This window comes from Ruditapes philippinarum, unplaced genomic scaffold (assembly GCF_026571515.1).
Source record: "Ruditapes philippinarum isolate M1 unplaced genomic scaffold, ASM2657151v2 ctg61_1_1_1_1, whole genome shotgun sequence".
NCBI lineage: Eukaryota > Metazoa > Mollusca > Bivalvia > Venerida > Veneridae > Ruditapes > Ruditapes philippinarum.
Window position 1 is genome coordinate 188768 of NW_026861844.1, and position 25428 is coordinate 214195.

A 25428-nucleotide genomic window follows, 5' to 3' on the forward strand; every position below is an offset into this window, starting at 1 on the left:
ATGATTGTAAACAAGTATTCCAACTTTCAAATTAATATCTCAAACAGTTCAGTCAAAAAGTGGACTGGTACTAAAAACTTAACCAAGATTCTAAGTCGATAAAAGGCCTTAATTTTTAAAACAAATCCTTGACAGAGTTTCCTTCTCTTGCGTACAGATGGGGGTAATGATGTGAAATAGCATTAAAAGTTTCAAAGCAATATCTCAAAGGGTTAAGGCAATAAGTGGATTTTACCCATATTCAATGTATTTTCTAAGTCAAAAAGGGGCATAATTCTGTCAAAAACCTTGACAGAGTTATGTCCTCTTGTCTGTTGATGAAGGTCGTGATGGTAAACAAGTATGGTCAGTTTCAAAGCAATACCTCCAATGGTTTTGAAATAAAGTGAGGTGGTACAAAAAACTTAACCAAGTTCAATACACTTTCTAAGTCAAAAAAGGGCCATAATTCTGTCAAAAACCTTGACAGAGTTATGTACTCTTGTCTGTAGATGGAGGTTATGATGGTGAACAAGTATGGTAAGTTTCAAAGCCATACTTGTAATACTTCTGAAATAAAGTGGGGTGGTACGAAAAACTTAACCAAGGTGTGACGCCAACGCCGACGCCAACGCCGACGCCGACGCCGACGCCGGGGCGAGTAGGATAGCTCCCCTTTTCATAGAAAAGTCGAGCTAAAAATGTATACACTTTTACCTTAGCTAAGAACCAAGATGACCCCTGATGTTTGTCTTGGAAATACACTCTGATTTTGAATAACAAACCAATGTCTCCAACTTTAGCCTTGAAAAACAAAAGCAAAATATTTTAAAGGGTTAACCTTTAGTGAATATATGATAACAGTTATTAACAATATCTAGTTTCTTTTACAATATGCACAATTACAATTTTTTCAATGAAGGATTATGAATTAAAAAATACAGAGATTGAATCAAGATTTGTAAATGTATTAATTACATCATCTTTTGACAATCATTATCAGTTAGACTGAATATTAGACACCACCTTACAGTATAGTAAATGTGAGTTCAAGGTAGATTTTTTTCTTTAACTTACAACCACATCACTCATTTAATTCAATTAATTTTAAAACTAATCAACTTTAAAACTAAGTTTATACATTGTATAATGTATCCTAATCATCATTCATCTAATATATACTAACCTCAAACTTGACTAGAGATCCTGGATTCAAGTCTTCCTTTGAATTGACACAGACTGCTTCCGACTCTTCCTTTAATCCACAGAGAACCAGACACACTTTTTCTTTGGTACCAGAATCATTCTGGGTACCAGTCTGAACATAGACTGTCCACTTTCCTTTACTACGGACTGGTTTCTCAAATCCTTTTGGTATGGATTCTAATGTCTCTACTAGGTTTGTTGATGGCTGGATTTCTGGAGAAACAATGTATATAAACAATATAATGAAGCTTTATGATTTGAAAACATCAAAAGTTATCGCAAATTGGCAATCTCATGATTTAGACCCCTCTTGAAAAGTAAAACTTGTATATAATAAACTAAAGAAAACAGAATGAAACTTAACTTAAATTTACTCTTGGTTTAAGACCCCTTGGTTTATTCCAGGATATAGCCCATAAATGCACTGAGCAACCAAACCATACAGGACTGGTATATAAAACTTAATTTTATCCAGTCCAAGTAGAAGAACTATTGAGTTAGGTTTCTGATCATAAGCACCAGTCTATGTTTCAATCACTGTATGAATATGTTTATCAGGCCATTTTCTTCAGTTAATAGCTGGAATCCCCATATGACCTCAACATTGTTGGTTTGACCTTAGAAAAAGCAACATCCATACAAAAATCTTACCTGCAACCGGGAACTCAGAGACTTGAGAGTCACTTGTCAGTATCCACTGGTGACAATAGACAACAAACTGTGAGTCTGCCCTCGTCCCCTCCGCTATACTAACTTGCTGAACATACCATCTATCTGCAATAATAACAAATGTCTGCCGATGAAAGCAAAAGTGAAGGTACATAACATGATGTAATCACAAGATAGAATTTTTTTTTAATTTTTCAATAAGTTTTTTTCTGTAGAAATCTTTTTAATAAGATGGCCTCCCCATTCTATATTTGAAATTTGAGTCTCAGAAATGGACGCTACAAATAATTATATAAAAACAATGTTAAACAAGCAATTATCATAGTATTGCAAGCAATCCATAAGTCCCCTACCGGTTAAAACCCCAGCAACATTCTGAAGGGCCAATCACTTATGTTTCTAATTTGTTGAAAAAGTCTTTTAAAAGTGATCACAGGAAACAGTTTTTACGTACAGACAAACAGACAGACTGAAGGACACTCTAAAGTTATTTCTTTAAACATCCGTTATCAAAATATATCATTTTTAAAAGCAAATTCTTAAAGAGGAGATAACTCTTGAAATAAAGATGCAAGATGTCATACATGATGTGAGTGTAACAAAGAACAATTAGTAATGGGGTGTTGATAATGAATGTTTTTAAAGAAAGTGAAAAGAATGAATGAGAAAAAATTCAAAGTTTAAGGAGGAGATAATTCTGGAAATATGGATGCTAGATTTATAAACCTTGTCATATTATTATGGTGTGGGAGTTTGAAGAAAATCCTATAATGATTGAAAAAGTTGGGAGTAAAAATTACCAATTTCTCGAAAAAAAGTCTAAGTTCAAAAGGGGGATAATTCTGGAAATAGTCTTGCTAGAGTATTGAACTTTTTCACAAATGTTGAATGATAATAAGAAACATAGATATGAAGTTTGAAGTAGATACATTCACAAAAAAGGAAGTTTTAAAAAAAAACAATATTTTTTTCATGAAAATTCTAAGTTCAAGGGAGGAAATTCTGATAAATTTTATGCTAGAGTTGAAAACCTTGTCACATTTGATGTGGTTGATGACTAGAAACTTATATTTAAAGTTTGAAGAAAATACCTTAAGAAATAAAGAACTTATAGTGAAAAAACATTAAAACTTGAATCAGAAATCTTGAAATTCAGTCTATTTGTTGCCATAGCAACCAGAATTTTCAACATTGGAAGAAACGAAAAGAATGTGCATAATCTCCAGACTGCCATCTACTCATATTTCAAGTTTCATAAAAATATTTTCAGTACTTTATGCGTTATCACTGGATCCAGGTTATGTGTAAAATTTGCCATATTTTCAGTCTATTTGTTGTCGTAGCAACCAGAATTTTCAATATAGGAAGAAAAGAAAAAAATGTGCATAATCTCCATACTGCCATCTATCAATATATCAAGTTTCATAAAAATATTTTCAGTACTTTTTGTGCTATCACTGGATCCAGGTTATGTGTAAAATTTGCCATATTTTCAGTCTATTTGTTGTCATAGCAACCAGAATTTTCAACATAGGAAGAAAAGAAAAAGACGTGCATAATCTCCATACTGCCATCTATCCATATATCAAGTTTCATAAAAATATTTTCAGTACTTTTTGCGTTATAACGGGATCCAGTTTTGTGGACGGACTGACGGACGGACAGCCGGACGGACGGAGGGTAAACCTAAAGTCCCCTCCGGTAAACCGGTAGGGGACTAAAAAAACGAAGATACTGAATACAACAATAAGGTAAGGTTGTTATTGCTTAACTTCAACTTTTAAACAAGATTGCATTTGAGAAAAATGCTATGCCACCGCATGGTTCAAATTTCATAGCTGTACATCAAAGGACAAGAAAGTAGGTCACATCATCAAAATCTAGGTCACCTGATATCAAAGTTCAATTTTACAACTAAAACTGTGCACATGGTCAAAATGTCATTGCTGTACATCAAAGGACAAGAAAGTAGGTCACTGTCCCCTTGGCAAGGCATAATTTTGACCCAAGGGTTTAATTCAAAACAATTTTGATGCAGGTCCACCAAACAACATTTCAAGTCAAATATCTAAGCTATAGCTTTCTCCCATTCAGAAAACATTTGTTTTATTTTCTGTTTTTACTATGTGTACATAATGAGAATCACTGCCCCCGGGCAGGGCCAATTTTGACACCAGGGGAAAATTTTGAACAACTTTGGTAGAGGACCTATAAATGATATCAAAGCTCTATGCCGTGTACCTTCAGACAAAAATACTTTTTATTTTTTCACTATATGTACATAATGAAAATCAATGACCCCCGGGGCGGAACCAATTTTCACCCCAGGGCTATAATTTGAACAATCTTGCAAGAGGTTCACTACACAATGTTTCATGCAAAATATCTTAACTCTAGCCTTTGTAAATTTAGAGAAGATGATTTTTTAAGTTTTTACTATATATATATAAGGAAAACCTATGGCCACCGGGGGCGGGGCTAATTTTGACACAAGAGGCAAAATTTGAATAACTTTTGTAGAGTACCTTTAGATGATATTATTTAACAAATATTAAAGCTCTAAGCCTTGTACCTTCAGACAATAAGATTTATTTATTTTTTACTATATGTATATATTGAAATCAATGACCCCAAGGGCGGGGGCAATTTTGACCCTAGGACTATAATTTGAACAATCTTGCTAGAGGTTTACTACACAATGTTTCATGCAAAATATCTAACCTCTAGCATTTGTCAATTGCTAGAAGAATTTTTTTTTAAGTTTTTACTATATACATATAAGGAAAACCAATGACCCCCGGGGCGGGCTGATTTTGACCCCAGGGCTATAATTTGAACAATCTTGGTAGAGGTCTACCAGACGATGCCTTATGCAAAATATCTAAGCTCTAGGCATTTTGGGTTTTTACAAGAAGGTATTTTAAGTTTTTACTATATGTACATAGTGAAATCAATGACCCCCGGGGCGGGGCCAATTTTGACCCCAGGGCTTTAATTTGAACAATCTTGTTAGAGGTCTACCAGACAATGCCTTATGCAAAATATCTAAGCTCTAGGCCTTTTGGGTCTATACAAGAAGATTTTTTAAATTTTTTTAATTCCTTTTGGTTGCCATGGCAACCAGATTTCTGCATGGAATTAAATTCTTTGAACAACTTTGGAAGCCCTTCACCCAAGGAACAATCCTGCCAAGTTTGGTTGAAATTGGACTCGTGGTTTTTCACAAGAAGATTTTTTAAGTTCACTATATAACCTATATAACACACACACAAACACACACACAAACACACGCACACACACACAGGTGAATCGCTATATGCCACCGCATCGCAGATGCTGCGGTGGCATAAAAATGCTTGTGGTAATAACTATCTACTGCCATTATGCCAACAGCTTTGGGCCAGTCCATACAATCTAATCAGGGTCTACTGTTTTCTATTCAAATTCAGTATTTTAATACTTTAACCCCTTATACTACTTTTAAACTGATCCATATTCATACTAAGTCAATTCAATTAAAGAAATTTAACTGGGTAAAATTTACATATACCGGTACATGTATATCATATTTAAACATATAATGAATGTCTGGTAAGTGTTTTCCTTTCAATTTGACCATTTTCATAAGGCCTTTTTTAATCACATACAAAAATCATACTTCATTAAAATAGGTATGTTATATCACACATTCCTTACCTTGACCTGCACTGTTCAAGTTTAATTCTATTTTCTTCACCCTGCCAACTGAGGCTGCTTCAACAATATAAATATCTGTCTGCCCTGGTTGCCATGGTAACTTGTTCTTAGAGATTGCCCCATTCAGCTCTCGTAGGCCAGTGTCGCCATCTACACCAATCAGATTAATGCTTATATTCCCTGAATCTGTCCCAGCATCCTTATAACTTCCTGTTGTTATGGCAACAACATATCTTAGGACTGAAAACACAAAACAAATACTGTTTTAATAAACTCAAGAAAAAGTTAACAATGATAGGGTTAACTAACAACTTTAATCTACATAAAATCCAAAATACCAGGTGTCATGGTTCAAAACTTGTTCACTATTCGGAGAAAAAGATGCGTAAGCGGCCCAATAGCCCAGTCGGCAGAGCTGTGGAATTGTATTCCGAGGGTCCCAGGTCTGACTCCCTGTCAGGCTGCACATCTTTCTCACCCTGTGACACAGGTATGAATCTTTCATAAGTAGTTTTATCTGACTTCTGACCTACTTAGCTTCTGTAATTGCAAGCCGTAAAACTTACAGAACACCCCAAATGCTATCTGCAGATCTTGGTACTGTCTGATTCACAATTTTAGTGTTTTGATCCTGACATCCCTATCATTTTTAATGGATACATCTGAGTCTAAAGCAGAGCAAGTCCATTATGCAAAGAATATTCTAAACAGTAGAAATAATACAACCAAAATCACTAAAACTGTCAATGTAAGATATACATCTGGTTGAATAAAGACAATTTTTACAACTATTGTAGAAAGCAATACAAACTAATCTAAAACTGAGGGTATTAATAAATATAAGTTACCTGGTAAACTTGGTGTACCCTTCCTTATAACTGGCATTTCTCGTAATATATTACCATCATCCTGATCTAAGGCTAGCCATCGGTCCAGATAAAATATCAACTCTTCACCAGTGTCTGCATCCTCCATCTTTACCTGTAAAAGACATGAAATTTACATTTGTTGTAATAATAACATATTTAATGGCAAAGACCTTACCCCGTAACAAATATGAAATTTATTTACTGTATAAGTGGTTTAGTTAGCGACGCGGAAATATTGTCAATTTTCCCGAATTGACGAAATCGCTTATATATACTCTAGCATAATATGATGGCATGGAATGAATGTGTCCTGTTTATCCACAGGTGTAGGCACTGTTTTTTGGCCTTGAGCCTTGAGATTTGAACTTCCTAGTCCAAGGTCCAGAATATATTATCTTTTTACAATCTGGCTAGGTACAATCAATCTAACAACATCCTTCATCTGTTGATGATTGACATTTTTCTTCATACAGCAGATGTTAGATAGAGGTAAGTTAGTTACAGAGTACATGTATAGACTTGATTGATATACCTCAACATACAGGCATTATCTCCCAAAATTTAAAGTTTCCAAGTCAAGAAAAATATATTTCCAGTATCATTTTCTTCCTTTTAACCACCTGATTCTGTTTTAATGGATTTCTAAACTTGTTATCTAAATGTGTAACACTAAAAGTGTAACTTTTTTCCTTTTTCGTTGATTAACTGATAATTTTCATTGACAATGACTTAGGACTTATGACTCCATAATTGTTTCAATACCACATTATACATCTACACTTACATAATCAACTCTCATATCCGGATGAGCACCAGAGTTATCGTGTTCCAACCGGATCTTTGTCAACCGACCAACATTACCAGTCTGAACCTGAAAATATAACACCATTATTACAGGGCCTAGACATGTATTCTCTCTTACTAGTTTATAAATATCTTGTCAAAATTTAGGCTAGTGATTGCATATTCATATTGAATTTAGGTTTGTGAAGGAATCGAAGTGTTTGTATTTCTGGGAATGGTCTCAAGAGGTTGGGTACATAAATGGGCTTTGTTTGGTTTTATGGTACAGCTAGCTGTTAAAAATAAAAATGGAAATCTTCTAACTTTTACATGAGAATGCAGATGCTCCTTCCTTTATTTTATATATTATATGGTGGACAATGTTATATGTGAAATAAGATAAATTACCTGAAATGTTTAATGATCAATTATTTGATGAAATAAGTGACCTGAAATTGTGTGTCATGAAATAATCTACCTGAAATTGTGACTCTGTTCCTTTTGTGAAACACTCTGCAGACCCATCTTGTGATGTCATCTTGAGTTTCTGGGAGTGACCGCTGGTTCCATACACAGTAAGATAGACCCGGGCTGATGTAGCTGCTCTTTCTATATCACTGGTCTTTATTGTCACAGACCAGGAACCAGCTAGAGGTAAAATTAGTAATGTCACATGTCATGCTTAAAAATATCAGTTGTGTGTATGTTAATGTAATTTCTAAACAATGTTTTACAGTTACAAAACCTGTGTATTAAATTATTGTATGCAAATATTATAGTATAAAAAATCACACTTTGAAAAAAATGTTTAACATCTTTTTTGTTCATTCAAAAGATAACACTTCCAAACATTGATATCCAGGAAGTCTCTTTTTCCGATTTAAGATTGTGAAAGATACCATTATGAAAAATTTCATTAATTTTCTCAAATATCAAACTTTTGTTGTTTTTTATGCAAATATAATAAATCAAATAACATAATTCAAAGTCTGTATGTGATAAAAACTGGGACAGAAACAATAAGAACTTACCAGACTTGTTGGATTTCTTCTGTGGGGCTGGCTGATTGCTATCAATGACATCTGAAAACAAAATTATATATATAATATATTACAGGTTATAGAAGATGCTGGCAGGATATATGGGAGAATACAGCTCAAATAAAATAAATATGACCCAAGGTGCTAGCCAATCTATGTCAGTACGGCTATATTCTCCCATATATCCTGTCAGGAAATTAATAGTAATGCAAATTTCTATTGGCAACACATTCTATTAATCTAATAAAAAACAGCAACTTTAGACTGTTTTCATCCAAGGGCAGGTTAAAGATGCACATAAAAAAGGATGATATCAGACAATCATGAATGGTGTGCAATCAAAAGTCTAGTGTACCTTTTGGAAAAAATAAACAGTACCCAAGAAAATGTTCTTTGTGACAAAACTACGAAATTTCATGTCCACAAAATTAAGTTAATTCACAGTATGTATCACTGCCAAAAAACAATAGGAAATCCCCTTTAAGTATTTGACCCAGCTTACAATGGGAATTATTAGTTTTGTACCTATCATTCTCAATGTCCTCTCAGTAACACAGTCATCTTCATGTGTATCTAACCACCTTCCGCATGGGAACACATACTGCAAGTTTGACTTGTCCGTGTCTTTCTCCTTCACGACAACCTTGTCAACAAATACACCTGCTCCATGGCCACGTCCATCATGACTCAGCAAAACTGACGTCAACTCATTGAGATCAACTATTTCAAACTCAAATGTGTCCACCTTAAAAATACAAAAAAAAAACTTATTGATTTACCAAATATTTAAATACATTTTTCTTCACTAATGATTTTAGCACAATGCTGATTAGAACATTTTTTGTATCTTGTAAAAACTTAATAAATGCCAGACTATTTTCAACCTACCCACTTAAAAAAGTTGTAACAAGTAACCCAAACTTTTTTTTATAAAAAAAGATTGTCTTGTAAAATTAATTTATTTACAAAATAATTGTGAATATGTGGATACTTAACACTGCAAATCCATTTAAATAACCAAAACATGCAAGAACTTAACTGAACATATAAACAATACAAAATGAAACAAGAGTGCAAATTTGGTACTGAAATGCTCACCTAAAAAAATTTGCTTTTAAAGTGTATATTATTTAAAGTATAGATATTTCTACATAAAGTTCAGCAATACATCTAACGAAATATATCAGTGTAACCTTCTGATATGTATGCACAGAGAGTAAACAGTTCTACCTTTTGAATAATACATAAAAAATAACTTAGTTTAAACATATTCATTTTAGCTTGATTGTGAAACAAGTTTCAGCCTCATGGAAATCAAATGACACCATGGTACCATAGTTCTTTTAAATTCATTAACCCTTAACCTGCTGAATTTCTTAAATGGACAAGTCTAACTTCCATATTTGGAACTATCCATTATAAATTTAGGGGGCATCAAGATGAAACTGAAAGTTTGTTGATAGTATAGAGGCTGGTCAGACTACACTGATAAGCAAACTCTTCCAGTAGGGCAAAGGTTAAATAACAGAAACAAAACAAAACAAATAACACAAAATTTCAAAACAACCTAGTAAATTTTGTAGTAACAAATATTTACATATACTATAGACCTTTTTATCAAACCAGTCTTTAAACTAAAATATTAATGCATGCAAAATTATTTTACTATCTATATGAGAAGCAAACTATTAAGATTTCAATTATATTTCATGAAAGTCTACAATTTTTTCCATAGAAATGAATGCTCTCTTTTCAAAACAACATGACCTTTGCATAAGTATAAGTATTTAACAATGCTCCTCCTGTATGTTTCTTGTAAACACAAGACAGCAAAATTTTCTTCTTGCTTTCACTTCAAAATACAGCCAACACAATAAACAGATACATTAAATAATGACAGACCAAATATTCAGAGCTCAGTTCTATATTCCAATGCTTAACAAGTCAAAAAATTTATTTATTTCATCAAAACACTTTGAGATGTTTCAAGTAAAGCAAAACAGCAAGCCTCACCTGGCCTCGTCTAAATTTAACTCTGTTATTCACACACTTGTGAAGTAGTCTTTTCCCACCATCACCTTTGGTTCCATATATGTTAATAAACATGTTGGCATCAGTGGCCGCGCCCCAGTGGTCACCTGTATGTACCTGCACCTGATACACCTGTACTGTAATCAAAATTATTACATACAAATTAGTGCTGTATTTCTCCTTAGAAGTGTACTGAATGCATATATAATTTTTATTTGGTTTTACAGTGCACCAACACAAATTAGATCATATGGCTCCTTAACAAGAAAGAGATTTTGGCTAACCTCTGGTATATCAAACTTAAAACAACACTAGGGGTCAAGAACACCTCACCTGCTTGAGCTTAGAGATGCATAGACTCTAGTTATTCTAACCCATTTAGTCACCTCTTACGATCACACAGGGAAAAACTGTGGCTGCCATTCTCATGCCTCAACCCTTAAAGGAAACCCCTTAGCTACAAAGGGTAATGAATGCATATCCTTGCACATACCAGACACATGCATTAAACATAAACATATTCAAAATTGTAAAAAATCTAATAATTCACACGATTTCTATTTACATGTTGTAAAATATCTAATGGTTCAAACTTAGTTTACGTGTTTGAATAATTTACTCAATTGTGGAAATATTTTTGTTCATAAAATGTATTACATATAAATATTGAAGCCTGCACAGTAAGCTTGATAGATAAGGACTTATGAACCGTAAAAATTGTATTTTTGAGTCTTAACTGCTTGACAATTTGAGGGTAAATGCATCTTTTTTCTTGCATAAGCGCTATTCTTGCATATAAGTCTAAATCACTAATTTGTCATTTTGTTATCTGTATTTCATATAAATAAACCATTTTGCCATGCTTTCAATGTGGTAGTTAATGTCTTTTGACAATTATGTTTTGATAATTAAACTACAGAGGTCGTCATTGCATTAAGCTGTATTTACATTTCGCAATGAGTCATGTATTTTAAAAGACTTACAACAGGAAAATCTATCTGTAAATTCATGTTTTCTTCTCATTCAGTGTATACCTGCATGTTCAGTTTTTATGCAAGAATGTTCATTCATTCAATATTGATGACAAAAGTAATTTGCTTGGAGAAGTTGACAGTTACTTGTAAGGAAGACAGGTTAGTGTTTGTACAGAATTTAAAAACTTAATTTTATTACTGATCATTATCATACGACTGATAATAAACTGATCCTATATCTAAAACATATGCAACAAATGTAAGGCTAAAAAATACATACACATGGGTATTGGTTTTCCCGTGCGTATGACAGGTAATTCTCTACATAAATCACCATCATCCATGTCACGTGCTAGCCATCTGTTGTAACTGAGAACCATTTTCTCACCAGTAAGTTCATCTGTTAGTCTCACCTAAATAAAATAAAAATATTTAAGTTGTTTTTGCTTGGTTAAAAGTTAAAATGTCAATATAAATGTCATATGGTGATTTTCTCCAGCTTTTCTTAACATAAGAAACCTCAGAAAATCCCTTTTTTCTGACTTTAGAAACATATGAAAAACAAACTTTCTGTAATTTTTTTATAGAGTTTTACATCCCACCAACACAGGAGCACAGGAGAGGTTATATGGCAGCTTTAATGGTGGAGGAAGACCTCTGATGCCCCTCCAGGCACAAGCTGGCGTTAGAGTACAACCATCAATGACCTGTTTAGCTTTGAGGGGCAAGTGGTCTGGAGTCAAAGACCTCAACCTCTCGGATATTAATGCTCCATAACTTTCTGTAAACTAGTCAGATGACAAAATCAAAAACCCTGTTCAGTATGGATCAGCAAATAATGTAAAGTCACTGATTATAACTGCTTCAATATGGAGGCTTTATCTTTTTAAAATCATTTAAAGCAATGTATAAATTTAATATACAATGTATTTCCATAGAGAAAACTAAGAATAAATATCATTAATACAACAACAGGTTACTGGCTATAAAGTCACAATAACACAACAAATACTTTATGCCAATTTCCTGGCATTACTGACAAAAACAGAGACAAGGTGTGATCATGTGCAATATTCCCAGCACAAAGATGATCCTAGGAGGATTCTAACCCAAAGAATTTAAAAACTTAACATTGTATGCTAAGTCATGTACAGTCAAACCTGCAAACAAAGGCCATCTAAGTGTATGATGAATCATGGTCTTTATTGAGAAGCAGTCTTTATTATGAGGTAACTTTATTCCATTATTTCAATGCAGGGTTATCAAAAAGTGGCCTTTATTAACAGTGTTATCTTTATTCTGAGGGTAGTCTGACTACAAAATAAAGAGCATACCTCCTCCAGGAACCATCTATTCCATTTGTCTGAGTCTTCACGCCCCACTCGTATCTTATACAATTCTCCTATGTCAGCTATATCCAACTGAAAAAAAATTATTCCATATTTAACATTTAAACAGACTTGTCAACGTTCTATTTTGGAACTGTCCATTTATTTTTTTAGAATATCATAATGAAAAGTTTAAGTTGGACAATCAACAGTACAGCAGTCAAATGGTTAGTATTTATAATGTATACACAACTTACATAAAAGCAACAGACAGCAACTTAAAACAAAACTACCATAAATTTAGCATCAATAATACAATTGTGAAAAAAAACAAAAACAAAAAAACAACATAAACCCCCCCCCCCCAAGAGCTGTACATAAGACAGCATGCTCATCTCTTCTAAGACTTATTTGACAGTTAGAAAAGGGGCATAACTCTGACAAAAGGTTACTCAGAGTTATGGAACGTATGCCCATCATGTTAGATAATCACAGAATACAAGTGTACTTCACAATCTATGCAAAAATTAACCAAAGTGTGACTGTGATGCCAATATGAGTACAATACATTGCAGCTCTCCCTATTCTTTTAATAGTCCTGCTAAAAACAGAATTTTGAAAGCATATGCAAGGGCAGTTAATTCTTGATAGACAGTCCTTCTGGTTAAAGTCCCTTGAGAAAATGTAGGAAGAGGTGGGCACAAAAGGAGTTGTTTATGCAGAGCTTCCTTCCCATCTAAACATGGTTGATATTTAATATTAAATATAACAGAAATCGTAAAATTGATCAAAAGAAAGGCTTGATTTTTTCTTACGGTAATTCTAAATACTAACTTGGAACTGGTCAATATTTCCTGGTTCAAATGTTTTGTTGTTGGGATCTGTTGCATACAGAGTTATCTGCTCAGATTTTCCTTTTTCTCCGTACAATGTTACATGAACTTTTCCACCATTAGACGTCTCTGATTCCTGACCAGTCACAATCTCCAGGCCGTACTTTTTATTTGCTGTTTAAAGAAAAAAAAATACAATTTCTGAGATCATAGTACAGTACATTTCACCCGATGTCAAGCCTCTATGTGACTTGGAGAAACAGTGCATCTTCTCACATTCTGGTAAATGCTTTTAAAAATAAATAGTAGGTAACAAAGATATAAAAGTTGGACAAATAAATGGTATGAGTAAATTCCACATAAGTCAAGTTCATTAAACATGACCTGTCCTTGGATTGGGCATTCCTTTTTTCCTCAGAGCTGAATAGTTAAATAAAAGCAAATAAAAGCAATTTAAACAAAGGAGCAGAACTTTGCAAAAGATAATTTTATGATTATCTGCCCTTTTGAAATTGCCTCAATCCATGACAATAAATATGTATACCAAGTTTGGAATGAATAGCTTTTACAGTTTCTGAGAAAATGGACCTTAACTAAAAGGTTAACCAAATGCCAAAGCCAACCCCAACAAGAGGGTCAAACCAAGTGATCTATTGTTGGTTTAAAAAGATAAAAAAGTTCATGTTAAATCTACCTGAAACAGGTTCTTCTTTCTTTTCCTCTGTTTTGTCTGTAAGGAAATATAAAACAGGTATAGTAAGAATACTTTAACTGGTTATGTGAATAAGTGGAAAAAATCTATGTTAATGTAATAACTGTTTGCAAGACAAAAACTTTCTATTTAGATTGAAAAAGAAATGAAAAACCTAAAAATAGATTATTTAATGAGATAATTTATCAAAATTCATATCAACAAGATTTTATTAATTAAATTTTTTTCTAGAATATACAATCTATTAGGTATTATTAATAACAACATTTGAAGCTGTCATTTGTAATTCTTTTAAAGTCACTTTTAACTACTACAAATATGTCTTATTATTTTCAAAAGATTTGCTTTTGAAACAAAAATTATATAACACAACAAGATAAAGATGTCATTATGCTGAAAACAATTTGATTACACACTTTAAAACACACAGCATATATTCTGCATATTTTGCATTGTACACAACAGCCATATATACATACATGTATTCACAACAAACTTTACATTATAACTGCATATAATATATATAACAACATCAAGTGTGAGATACCAAATTTATCAGGAAATTTTTGTGTTTTATAGTGTTTGTCAGGTATAAAGAGTAAAATGCCCAAATCCTCAAAAACCACCAGCAATGACAGTCAGCAATGACAACAAAAATTCAAATATGCTAATCATGGTGAAGGTTCACAAAAATTTCCTGAATTTTGTGAGCAACAAAAACAACAACAAGAAGAAACACACAGAAAAGGTCAATGTTTAATGAGACATAAAGATAAGAAATTTTCATGTAACTAATATTGTCCTTTAATATTATATGGCCCTAATTTATATCCAAATAGATTTGTAGAGCTGCCATTCTTTCAGCAAAGCTTCCAGCAAATTTCATTAAACTTATAACTGGAATATTTGATTTTTTATGCATAGTTTCAGACTTGACCAAAAATCAAGTTTTCAGAGGATTCCGGTTTTCAGGTTTTAACCAGACCCTGCCTGGACTTGACCAAAAATCCAGTTTTCACAGGATTTTGGTTTTCATGGGGTTAAACTGGACCCTGCTAGGACTTGACCAAAAATTAAGTTATCAGAGTATTCCAGTTTTCAGGTTTTAACCGGACCCTGCTTAGACTTGACCAAATCCAGTTTTCAAAGGATTTCGGTTTTCAGATATTTTGTATAATTATTATTTATTATTGAAATTTGTTTGTACAATGATTTTTTTTAAAGCATTAATTGCCTTTGAATCATCTACGATTATGAATACATTATTTGAGCCTGAAAGAAGCCAAGTTTTTTATTAATTGTGCAGTGTGCAAGTTTATCATATATATATACTAGTGAATGAAACAGACAGACACAATTTGTCTACGTCTGTGACAGAAGTGAACTGAAATATAATATGCTATTATATTATTATATCTTTAAGAACTAACGTATAAACAATGAAATACATACTGTCAATAAATTTATACCTTGTAATTCCTAGCTTGAACTTACTAGTATTGGTTGTATATGCCATTACATTGTATATAGGTTGAGTAAATCATTATCTCTTAAATGAAAACCTTTTAGGCCATGAAATAAAACCTATTAGAAAACGTTTCCTTAAGTTCTTCCTTAAGTACAAATACAAACAAGAGCGGAAATAAAACAGAATAGTTTACAGAAACTTGTTATGGCAGAGATATTTCTTTGTTTTTCCATGACATTCAATGGAAGAATAACTTTACAAATATCTATGTTGACTTGCATCATGGAATTAGAGACAAAGTAATAAGAGCATCTAAAACATTTACTAATGTTTTAGAGACAAAACAAATAAGTATTGCAGCTGAATGCATTTAACTACAGTATTGCAGTCATGTAGGAAAGTTCTATATCCTAGAGGTTTTAGGGGTCTATTATGACAACAAGTCTAAAAGCCATGTATTACATAGTTAATAAGTAATCTAGGTACTCAAAAATAGTGCAACTGATTTTCTTGTGACAAAAAAGTAATTCTTCAAGTTTGGAACTATCTAGTGCAGTTCTATCACTACTTTCTAGTGACTAAACTGACATTGTCTGACTACTTAGTGACTGAAAATAGTGCTTTTAGTCAAATGTACGACGGAAGACATAAATGGCTGAAAAGTCCAAAGTAAGAAGTAAAAGCCTTAAGATACTGCAATGTATTTTGTTCATTAAAACAGATAACAAATAGTGGCAGTTAGAGACTTACATCTAGTCCCTTTAGTTAAAGGCAAATATAAAAGTGACTAAACTACATTTAAGTAAAATTTGATTTTTCTAGTGATGAAATGTACATTTTGGTTACCAAAGATAGTGTCCCTGGACATTCTGGCAGCAAAAGAGGACAATGTCATACTAATCACAAAACCTAGTGAAATGTTCCTTTGTGTTGATGTAAAGGACATTCTAGTGACCATAAGATAGTGTCCTTGGACATTCTCGCTGCAGAAGAGGACATTTAGTGACCAAACCTAGTGAAATGTGCCTTTCTGTTGATGTAAAGGATATTCTAGTGACTAAAGATAGTGTCCTTGGACATTCTGGCAGCAGAAGAGGACATTTAGTGACCAAACCTAGTGAAATGTGCCTTTCTATTGATGTAAAAGGCATTCTAGTGACTAAAGATAGTGTCCCTGGACATTCTGGCAGCAGAAGAGGACAATGTCATACTAATGACAAAACCTAGGGAAATGTTCCTTTCTGTTGATGTAAAGGACATTCTATTGACCGAAGATAGTGTCCTTGGACATTCTGACAGCAGAAGAGGTCATTTAGTGACCAAACTTAGTGAAAATTAATGTGCCATTTTTGTTGATGTTGTGTATTCTAGTGACCAAAGATAGTGTTCTTGGACATTCTGGCAGCAGAACAGGACATTATATAGTGACCAAACATAGTTAAATGTGCCTGTCTGTTGATGTCAAGGGCATTCTAGTGGTGACAAAAGATAGTATCCTTGGACATTCAGGCAGCAGAAGGACTGTGATTTAGAGGACATTCTAGTGACCAAAGATAGTGTCCTTGGACATTCTGGGATCAAAAGAGGATACACTAATGACTAAATCTTGTGAAATGTGCCTTTTTGTTGATGGTAAAGGATATTCTAGTGACCAAAGATAGCTTGTCCTTGGACATTCTGGCAGCGAAAGAGAACATTACTAGTGAAATTTAACATCCTGTCAATGAAACTGATCATTATACTTTTCTGTTATAAAAATCCATTTAATTTACTATAGATAGTTAATTTAGATTTTTTAACATTAAAGGAATATATTCCTAGCATACCAAAGATAGTGATATTTAGACTTTACAGGTGTGAAAGAAAATATTATACAGACAAAAGATAGTGACTTTGGACTTTCTAGTGATGGTTTTAAGACATCATGTGACCAAAGTTTGTGCATTTAGAGGTCCTATTGATGAAAGCAGGCAATCTAGTGACTATAGATGGTGCTATCTAAAGCCTTCTAGAAAAGACAAAAGTTTGACAGTGGGTGGCTAAGTACCTTAAATTTCATATAAAAGCATCATTGCTGGTAGCCCTGTATTGTTGCTATGGTGACTAAATGAATAATAAATATATAAAGATCATAATGAAGATTTTTGTTACAAAATTTCCTGTATAATTTGTTATCTTTACAAAACATTTAAAAAGTCCATCATTAATTATTATATCTATATATCATTTACATCACATATGAAATCTGAAAAACTGAAGAAAACAAAAAGATCAATGTTCCCTATGAAGAAAAAAAACAACATTTTACCATGCTCATTTGAAAATTTCAATATTAACTGAAATACAAGCAATTTAAGGCTAAAATACTGATGATCTATGCAGTGAGAGATATATATATACACAACAGTTAAACTTACGTTACAATACATCCACATAGCATTCACTTGTGTGACCATCAAATCATTTCAGACAAGTTAGTATTCACTTCATTCCAAATTTTTTATGCTTAAATTAAGATTCTTCCAATCATCCAAGCAACTTGATTAACACTCTGGAGTATTTTCAATATAACATGCACCATTCCGGTTGTTCCCGCCAGGATCAATTAATAAAGCTGCTGACAAATATTTCACTGCTAACAATTATATCACTGCTGACAAATATTTCACTGCTTACAAATATTTCACTGCCAACAAATATTTTACCACCAACAAATATTTCACCGACAACAAACAATAATTTCATTGCAGACAAATAAATATATATCACCGACGACAAAAAAATATTTCACTGACGACAGATATTTCACTCACCATCATGCTGAGAATCTGGTACCGGTGATTTTACTGTTAAAGAATCAGCTGTTTCTTCCTCAATGATCTTATCAAGTGCTGAGGGCGGGGCTATACAACAAGGTCATGACCTTTAGTTAAGCTTTATTCACATCAATCTCATGCATTTAGCTTATATTTTTATTTCATCAAACAAGAAAAAAACTTGTAAGTTATGTTAGTTAAAGAAAAGGTGATGTTGGAATGTAGAAAAAAACCAGATTTATCAAAACAAAAATTTAAATTCATCTTTTTTGCAAGCTTTACAGACATTAAAAAGACCCTCACTGCATTCTCAATAAACCCAAGCATCTATTTAACATGAGCAACTGTTTGAAAATCATGGTGTCACAAATGCTTGTAAACTAATTTCTATGGATACATAGTTTAAATAACACGGAAATAAATATGTACAGTGCCCAGAATCGATAAGGACGTACATGTACAGTGAGGTCGGATTAAGATTTTAATTCATCATCTCTTTATTTTGAAAATACCAAGCTTATTTTGAGTTAAATGACTGTAAGCATCAACACATTACACCAGTCTTACCTTTAACTCTCACTTTAGATGGAGAAGGTTCTACAAAAATAACAACATATTTCTGAAACACCAAACATGACTAGGTCTACCTACATCATAATTTTATATAACATTACTTTCCAGAAGCTTCCATTTTTCCTTTTTCTATTCTACTGTATTTAACTCATTTTATACCTTGTGACAAACTTTACCAGAGAAATAATGCTATTATTCTTTTTTTTTCCAAGAAAACATTCTATCAGAAATATGAAATAATTGCCATTATTAATGTTTCTTAACTTCACAACAGGAGAATTTCAAACCAGTCTGTGAATTCTGCTTTTCCATTAGTCAATATTTAATCTGTGCTAAGTTAATAATAACCAATCAGATAAGAGTTTGTAGTCTTCATTTAAATATGTAGGAATGATGTTAAAATCGAGACAGCACACAATGTCTAAGTAATTCTTTTATTATTTCTATTTCAATTCTTCCCTGTATAATAAATATTGTCTAAAACTAACTATACAATATCTGTTTTATATTTACATGTACATGATCTTTTCAATTTACTATGACACCTTATTATAAATTCAAACATAAACACATTCTTACAGTAAGCATTATGTTCACATACAATCACAGAAAAAAAAAACATACAAAAATATCTCCAGTTAAAGCAGCATGCCTCCAGATTCATGCTAATTTTCATGAAAATTTTGAAAAAAAATAAAATTAAAAGTAAAATATTGTGAAGTGAACAAAGAGAGTAATTGACACATTGCAAATGGCATTTACAATCCACATAAATTACCAAAGAGGACAAAATATGCAAAAATAGCCCTTACTGCATTAGTCACACAGTCGAAATATGGTGATAAATATGGCAAAAATAAGTCATTAATCCTACAAAACATGTATTTGAATTTGATTTTTTTTCTTTTCCTAAAATCACAATTCTCAAGTTTGATTTTATTCTTAAAATATGTTGGCTCATCTGGAGGCATGCAGCTTTAAGAATGAACATGCTGATTTTAAATTGATGCAAGAATAGCAGGAATATAAAATTATATAACAAACACACAAACATGTTCTGGATGATGTTTCTGTAACCATATTTCATCATGGTCAGCCTAATACAAATGTAATAGTTATCAGATATCTAAACAGATTGTTGAAAATATAATATCTAATACTGGTAAGTTAACAGAAAAAGAATTTTCAGGAAATTTGCTACATAACTGTCGTATTTATTAAGGCAGCCTCTTCAAAATACAATCACAGTATATTTCTTTCATACTGCAATAACCCAGGGAAATCCAACAAAAAAGGGAAAATTACTATCAGAACAAAGGTACCAATAGTAATTTATTTATTCAATAAGTAAAGAAATTTAAACCTGAAAATTTCATCAAACTACTAGTAATATCTATACATGTGTAAATCCTTGAACTTCTGTGAATTCCTTAACACACAGTTTTTATTCCCTAAAACTGTAAGTCTAAGCAGTATATGTAACCCTTATGACTTAGTCAGTAAGCTATTTAATGGCAAAGACATGATTTACTAACATAATTTAATGAGACATATCGATTCTTTCATAATCACTTAATGATAAGTCACGGTTGGATATCAGTTTATGGAATATGAAAAATAACCCTCTTTGGTTTTGGCAGAATGATAGTTTTGATGACAAAAAACAATACAAAAAAACCCAACATTTGATTTCTTTGAACAAAACAATGGAAGTACAAGATGAGTCACTCATTTCACTATACATGGTAAAGTAGTTAATTTGAAAGCATAATAATTATCATTACATTCACAAATACATAAAAGCATATTTCTGCAAATGTATATACATCAAAAAGATTTAGTGCAGATTGCATGATTGACAGAATGGTTTTTGATTTTAAACACCTGCTTTCATCAGAAATAATGTGAACCTGTATTTCTAAATTCTGAACCAGTGCTATATCCACATATAGAAATATCAATCATTCAACATTTGACTTTAAACAGGGTCAAAACCATGAATATATATGATTATTTGGTTTATAGGGAATTCATTTTAGTTTGATTGTTTAGGAAGCTGTAAATTGATAGACACACTTTAAATCTGTTCCTGGAACCAATCAGTACTAAGCAATGAGTGTTAAATATTTTGCTCTAGGGAACGACAACTAGTTCCTGAAGGGGCTCGAACCCGTACGGCTATATAGTGATCATTAGATTACTAGTATGATGCATTTACCACTAAGCCATGCGCCACTTCATGATTAAATGATTATTTAGTAAAGAATGGAAAGATGGAAGCTACAAATAAGTCATTTGAGATGGCTGCTATGTTAGAATAACTTTTTTTTTCTTTTGGTTGAGTCATATTGCGACTGTCCTGCTGTACAGGTGCAGGGAGACCTCAAGTAGTCCATACTACACAAATACCAATATGTCATCTTCAATTCTAACCAAAACAAGCCAAACATGTACATATATAATTAAGTAATGCCTTTAAACTTAAAATATGGAAACAAAAAAATTCATGATTAGGAAAAGTCAAATATTTCCTATTCAATCTTAACTAAACCAAATATGAAATTTACAATTTATGACAAATTAAAGACTAACTGAACATACAAAGTTTCATAACACATAAAAAATCAGCTGCTTTTAGTCACAAAACCACAAAAATAAAAGCTTATAAACTTACAAAACTAAATTAATTCACAGCATGATTTAATCTATAATATATCACATACAAGTTAATACTTTATCTGAATATATACTATCAATAAAATACCAATATAAACATGCATTAAAAATATCACAATAAATAATATATCACATTGAACACAGTCAGTTCTTTCCTGACATGTCATAATTTCCTACAATCTCACACTTAAATGTTTTATTATGCTTCTAGTTGTTATCATATAAAATATTGTTGTTATTATTATATATACATGTATAAATAATACAGCAATGAAGCACTATATGCTAAGACAATTTTAATTACACAGCACAGATTTCAAGTTCAGATGCTGCAAGAAAGCTTAGACTTAAACCTAGTGTTTTTCAATATAACCTGTGAGAAACTTTCATGAAATAAATGATAATGTCTGAATTAAATATTTTTTAAGTGCGGCTTTCGTTAACTTTTAATCATTTGCAGTCATTACTGATTTATAATCAATATAAGAATAACATTCCTATATTCTACATTTATTGAAAATCTACACAACTGAAGTTCTTGTATTTAAAATCAAATTGAACATATATGACTTTTTAAGAAAGTAATCAAGCATTTTACCCTATTAAGTTACCTTGAGTAAAGGGAAACTTATTTAATATTTTCCCAGAGAATGGAAAGTTTCCAAAATAAAGAAAAAATGGTTTGACATTATCATGAAAATGATATTTTAAAAAAAAAATATGTCTTCACATATAATGCTTCATCAGGGGTAAGCGTCATAATCTGGGTTAACACAAAACACAAACATTTCAACACGTTTCCAATAAAACACATGCACATGCATATATCTGGTATAAGTTATACACAGTCATATTAAATCTATCAAGGCCTCACACCACAAGGGTTTTTATACACAGGGACTTGATTCCAAATAAGGTTAATTCACTATCACCTACCCTTCACCATGAGGGCTCGCTCAATCTTCCGATCTTCTAAACCAGTGTCCAGCCACCTGTGAAATATACAAAATAAAATCTAAGCACAGAGCTATGAATACGTTTATCTTAGAATCTATAGCTAAAAAACCAATTGTTCAGTCACATAGGTGAAAGTGAGTATAGTTGTAGTTGCAAGCACAATGAGTAACTGTATACAGCTAGTGCGATGAAATAAAATATAATGCTGTAGATACCCATAACAGTCATGTTACACTGACAATGGCCTGACAATTAAAACGTACCAAATCAATGAAATAGAAATCCAGATATACATTTGTATCTAAAATCCAAGACTCTATTGCTAAGGAGCTAAGTGGGGTATAGGGGGAAGGGTTTGATTTTAAATCATGCCAGCAGTATTATGATCACGTGCAACTTTCCAACTTCAGAGAAGGACCCTTCTCTGCTAAAGTATTATTTCTGGAAATGGCTGCCACCAAAATGACCAAACAATTCTACAGAGAACTAGATGCATAGCTTTCTCTTATGAAAGAATTAAAGGCTCAAGGGATATTTCAACCCAGAATATTGAAAGAAAATGGGTCAAAGATAAAAATGGCCGGGTTGCATTTGTATACCAAATATCATGAGGCTGTGATGTTATGAAAATTGACCATTAATGTCAAAAATTTAAATAAGTTGGTAAACAGGAAGTGGATGCACCTGTGCAACCCGGCCAACAAGAGCTGTCCGTAAGACAGCGCGCTCGACTTTTTTATTGCTTGCCAATAAAAAAAGTTTTTGCAGTAAAAGGCAATACAAGAATCTCTGTATTTTTAAAGTGAACTAGTTGTTTGATACCCTTGAATATTACAGCAATGTTTATATGACATAATTTATGGTAAAGTGAACAAGTGGATAGGAATGAATTTTTTTAGATTTTTTAAGTTTTTTAGTGCTTGCCTATAATACAAAACATTGACAGTTAAGGGCCATAATTCAAATAAAATCTTTGACAGAATTACCTTCTCCTGGACATGTTTGGGAATCATGATTGTAAACAAGTATTCCAACTTTCAAATTAATATCTCAAACAGTTCAGTCAAAAAGTGGACTGGTACTAAAAACTTAACCAAGATTCTAAGTCGATAAAAGGCCTTAATTTTTAAAACAAATCCTTGACAGAGTTACCTTCTCTTGCGTACAGATGGGGGTAATGATGTGAAATAGCATTAAAAGTTTCAAAGCAATATCTCAAAGGGTTAAGGCAATAAGTGGATTTTACCCATATTCAATGTATTTTCTAAGTCAAAAAGGGGCATAATTCTGTCAAAAAACCTTGACAGAGTTATGTCCTCTTGTCTGTTGATGAAGGTCGTGATGGTAAACAAGTATGGTCAGTTTCAAAGCAATACCTCCAATGGTTTTGAAATAAAGTGAGGTGGTACAAAAAACTTAACCAAGCTCAATACACTTTCTAAGTCAAAAAAGGGCCATAATTCTGTCAAAAACCTTGACAGAGTTATGTACTCTTGTCTGTAGATGGAGGTTATGATGGTGAACAAGTATGGTAAGTTTCAAAGCCATACTTGTAATACTTCTGAAATAAAGTGGGGTGGTACGAAAAACTTAACCAAGGTGTGACGCCAACGCCGACGCCGACGCCGGGGCGAGTAGGATAGCTCCCCTTTTCATAGAAAAGTCGAGCTAAAAATGAATTCAAAATCAGAAACCATAAACACAAGACAAATAAAATCCTATAAAACTATTTGTGCTTAACTAAATGATAAATTTATTGGATTGACTAACCTGTTACAAGGGAACACATATTCCTCTGTTGCCTGTTCATCTTCCTTTATCACCACTTGTTCCAGGTACCAGCCTTCTCCTGCTGCCGTGCCATCGTGACCTATGACACATCTCTGAAGGTCACCTAATGACACAGCCTCTATGTAGAACACATCACACTGAAATAATCACATAATGTATTAGAATTCTTTGTCATAAGTTGGTTTTTAAATCACAACAATATTGTTAGTCATGGACCTACTTTTGAACTACACACATAAAATATTCCAGGTGCCATATCCATGTATTGTTTCTGGCAATAGAGGAAAATAGGAAGGACAATCAACTTCCTATTAGCTAGCTTGAAAGCTTCTACACATGAAAAAAAAACATCTTTGGCAGGATTTCCAAGCAACAATTTTTGCAAATAGTCAATTTTATATTAGCCAACTCAAAAAGTACTTTCTCTCAGGAGTTAAAGTTAATTTTTTAAAATGGATTGGTCTGCAATGGACACATTTCAAATAGTGATAAAAATAGTTTCATTTGAATATGCTTGTAGAATGTTTCATAAAAAAAAGAAATGTTGATTGAGTACTGAGTGTTATACTATGAATATTTATATGATAAAAAAATATTTTGTTCCAGAAAAATTTATTTTCTGCTATTGTGGCAGTCATTGCCCAAACGGAAATATAGTGGTGTTTGACTTGGTGAGATGGGACGTCCCAGTATTCCCTGTCAGTCCTCATCCTGGTTTCCTGTTGAATGGACAGGCAATAAACTGCTCAGATTAATCCATCTGATTGCTTCTGTGTCAAAGTATCCAAAGAACTTGAAAATCTATGTAAGTTTGTTATACAATTATAGATTTACTATATATAGATATGAAATATCAGATCGTGTATCTCAAAATTACCAACAACATTTATAAACAATTCTTTTGTGTTTCTTTTTGGCATGATGATACAAGTACTAGTCTAAATACTATCAACTTGCAGACTGTCATGTAGTTATAAATGGTATAACAACTCTCCCATTATGGATCAATTCACTTTAAACCATAAAA

The 25428-nt window shown here is 32.5% G+C and overlaps 1 protein-coding gene across 1 annotated transcript in view; it reads right to left on the reverse strand.

Annotated features, from left to right (window-relative positions):
• LOC132717063 (lipoxygenase homology domain-containing protein 1-like) overlaps positions 1-25428 on the reverse strand; it is a 120989-nt gene that overhangs the window by 79469 nt on the left and 16092 nt on the right. Inside the window, exons 15-31 of the mRNA XM_060700455.1 lie at positions 24381-24538; positions 22590-22645; positions 14103-14138; positions 13410-13582; positions 12582-12668; positions 11528-11660; positions 10256-10410; positions 9853-9876; positions 8768-8987; positions 8234-8284; positions 7681-7850; positions 7204-7290; positions 6399-6531; positions 5551-5790; positions 1837-1959; positions 1166-1398; positions 697-783 (exon numbers count right to left, since the gene is read on the reverse strand). Coding sequence (XP_060556438.1) covers positions 697-783; positions 1166-1398; positions 1837-1959; positions 5551-5790; positions 6399-6531; positions 7204-7290; positions 7681-7850; positions 8234-8284; positions 8768-8987; positions 9853-9876; positions 10256-10410; positions 11528-11660; positions 12582-12668; positions 13410-13582; positions 14103-14138; positions 22590-22645; positions 24381-24538 — 2166 coding nt within the window. The remainder of the gene's footprint in view (positions 1-696; positions 784-1165; positions 1399-1836; positions 1960-5550; positions 5791-6398; positions 6532-7203; positions 7291-7680; positions 7851-8233; positions 8285-8767; positions 8988-9852; positions 9877-10255; positions 10411-11527; positions 11661-12581; positions 12669-13409; positions 13583-14102; positions 14139-22589; positions 22646-24380; positions 24539-25428) is intronic.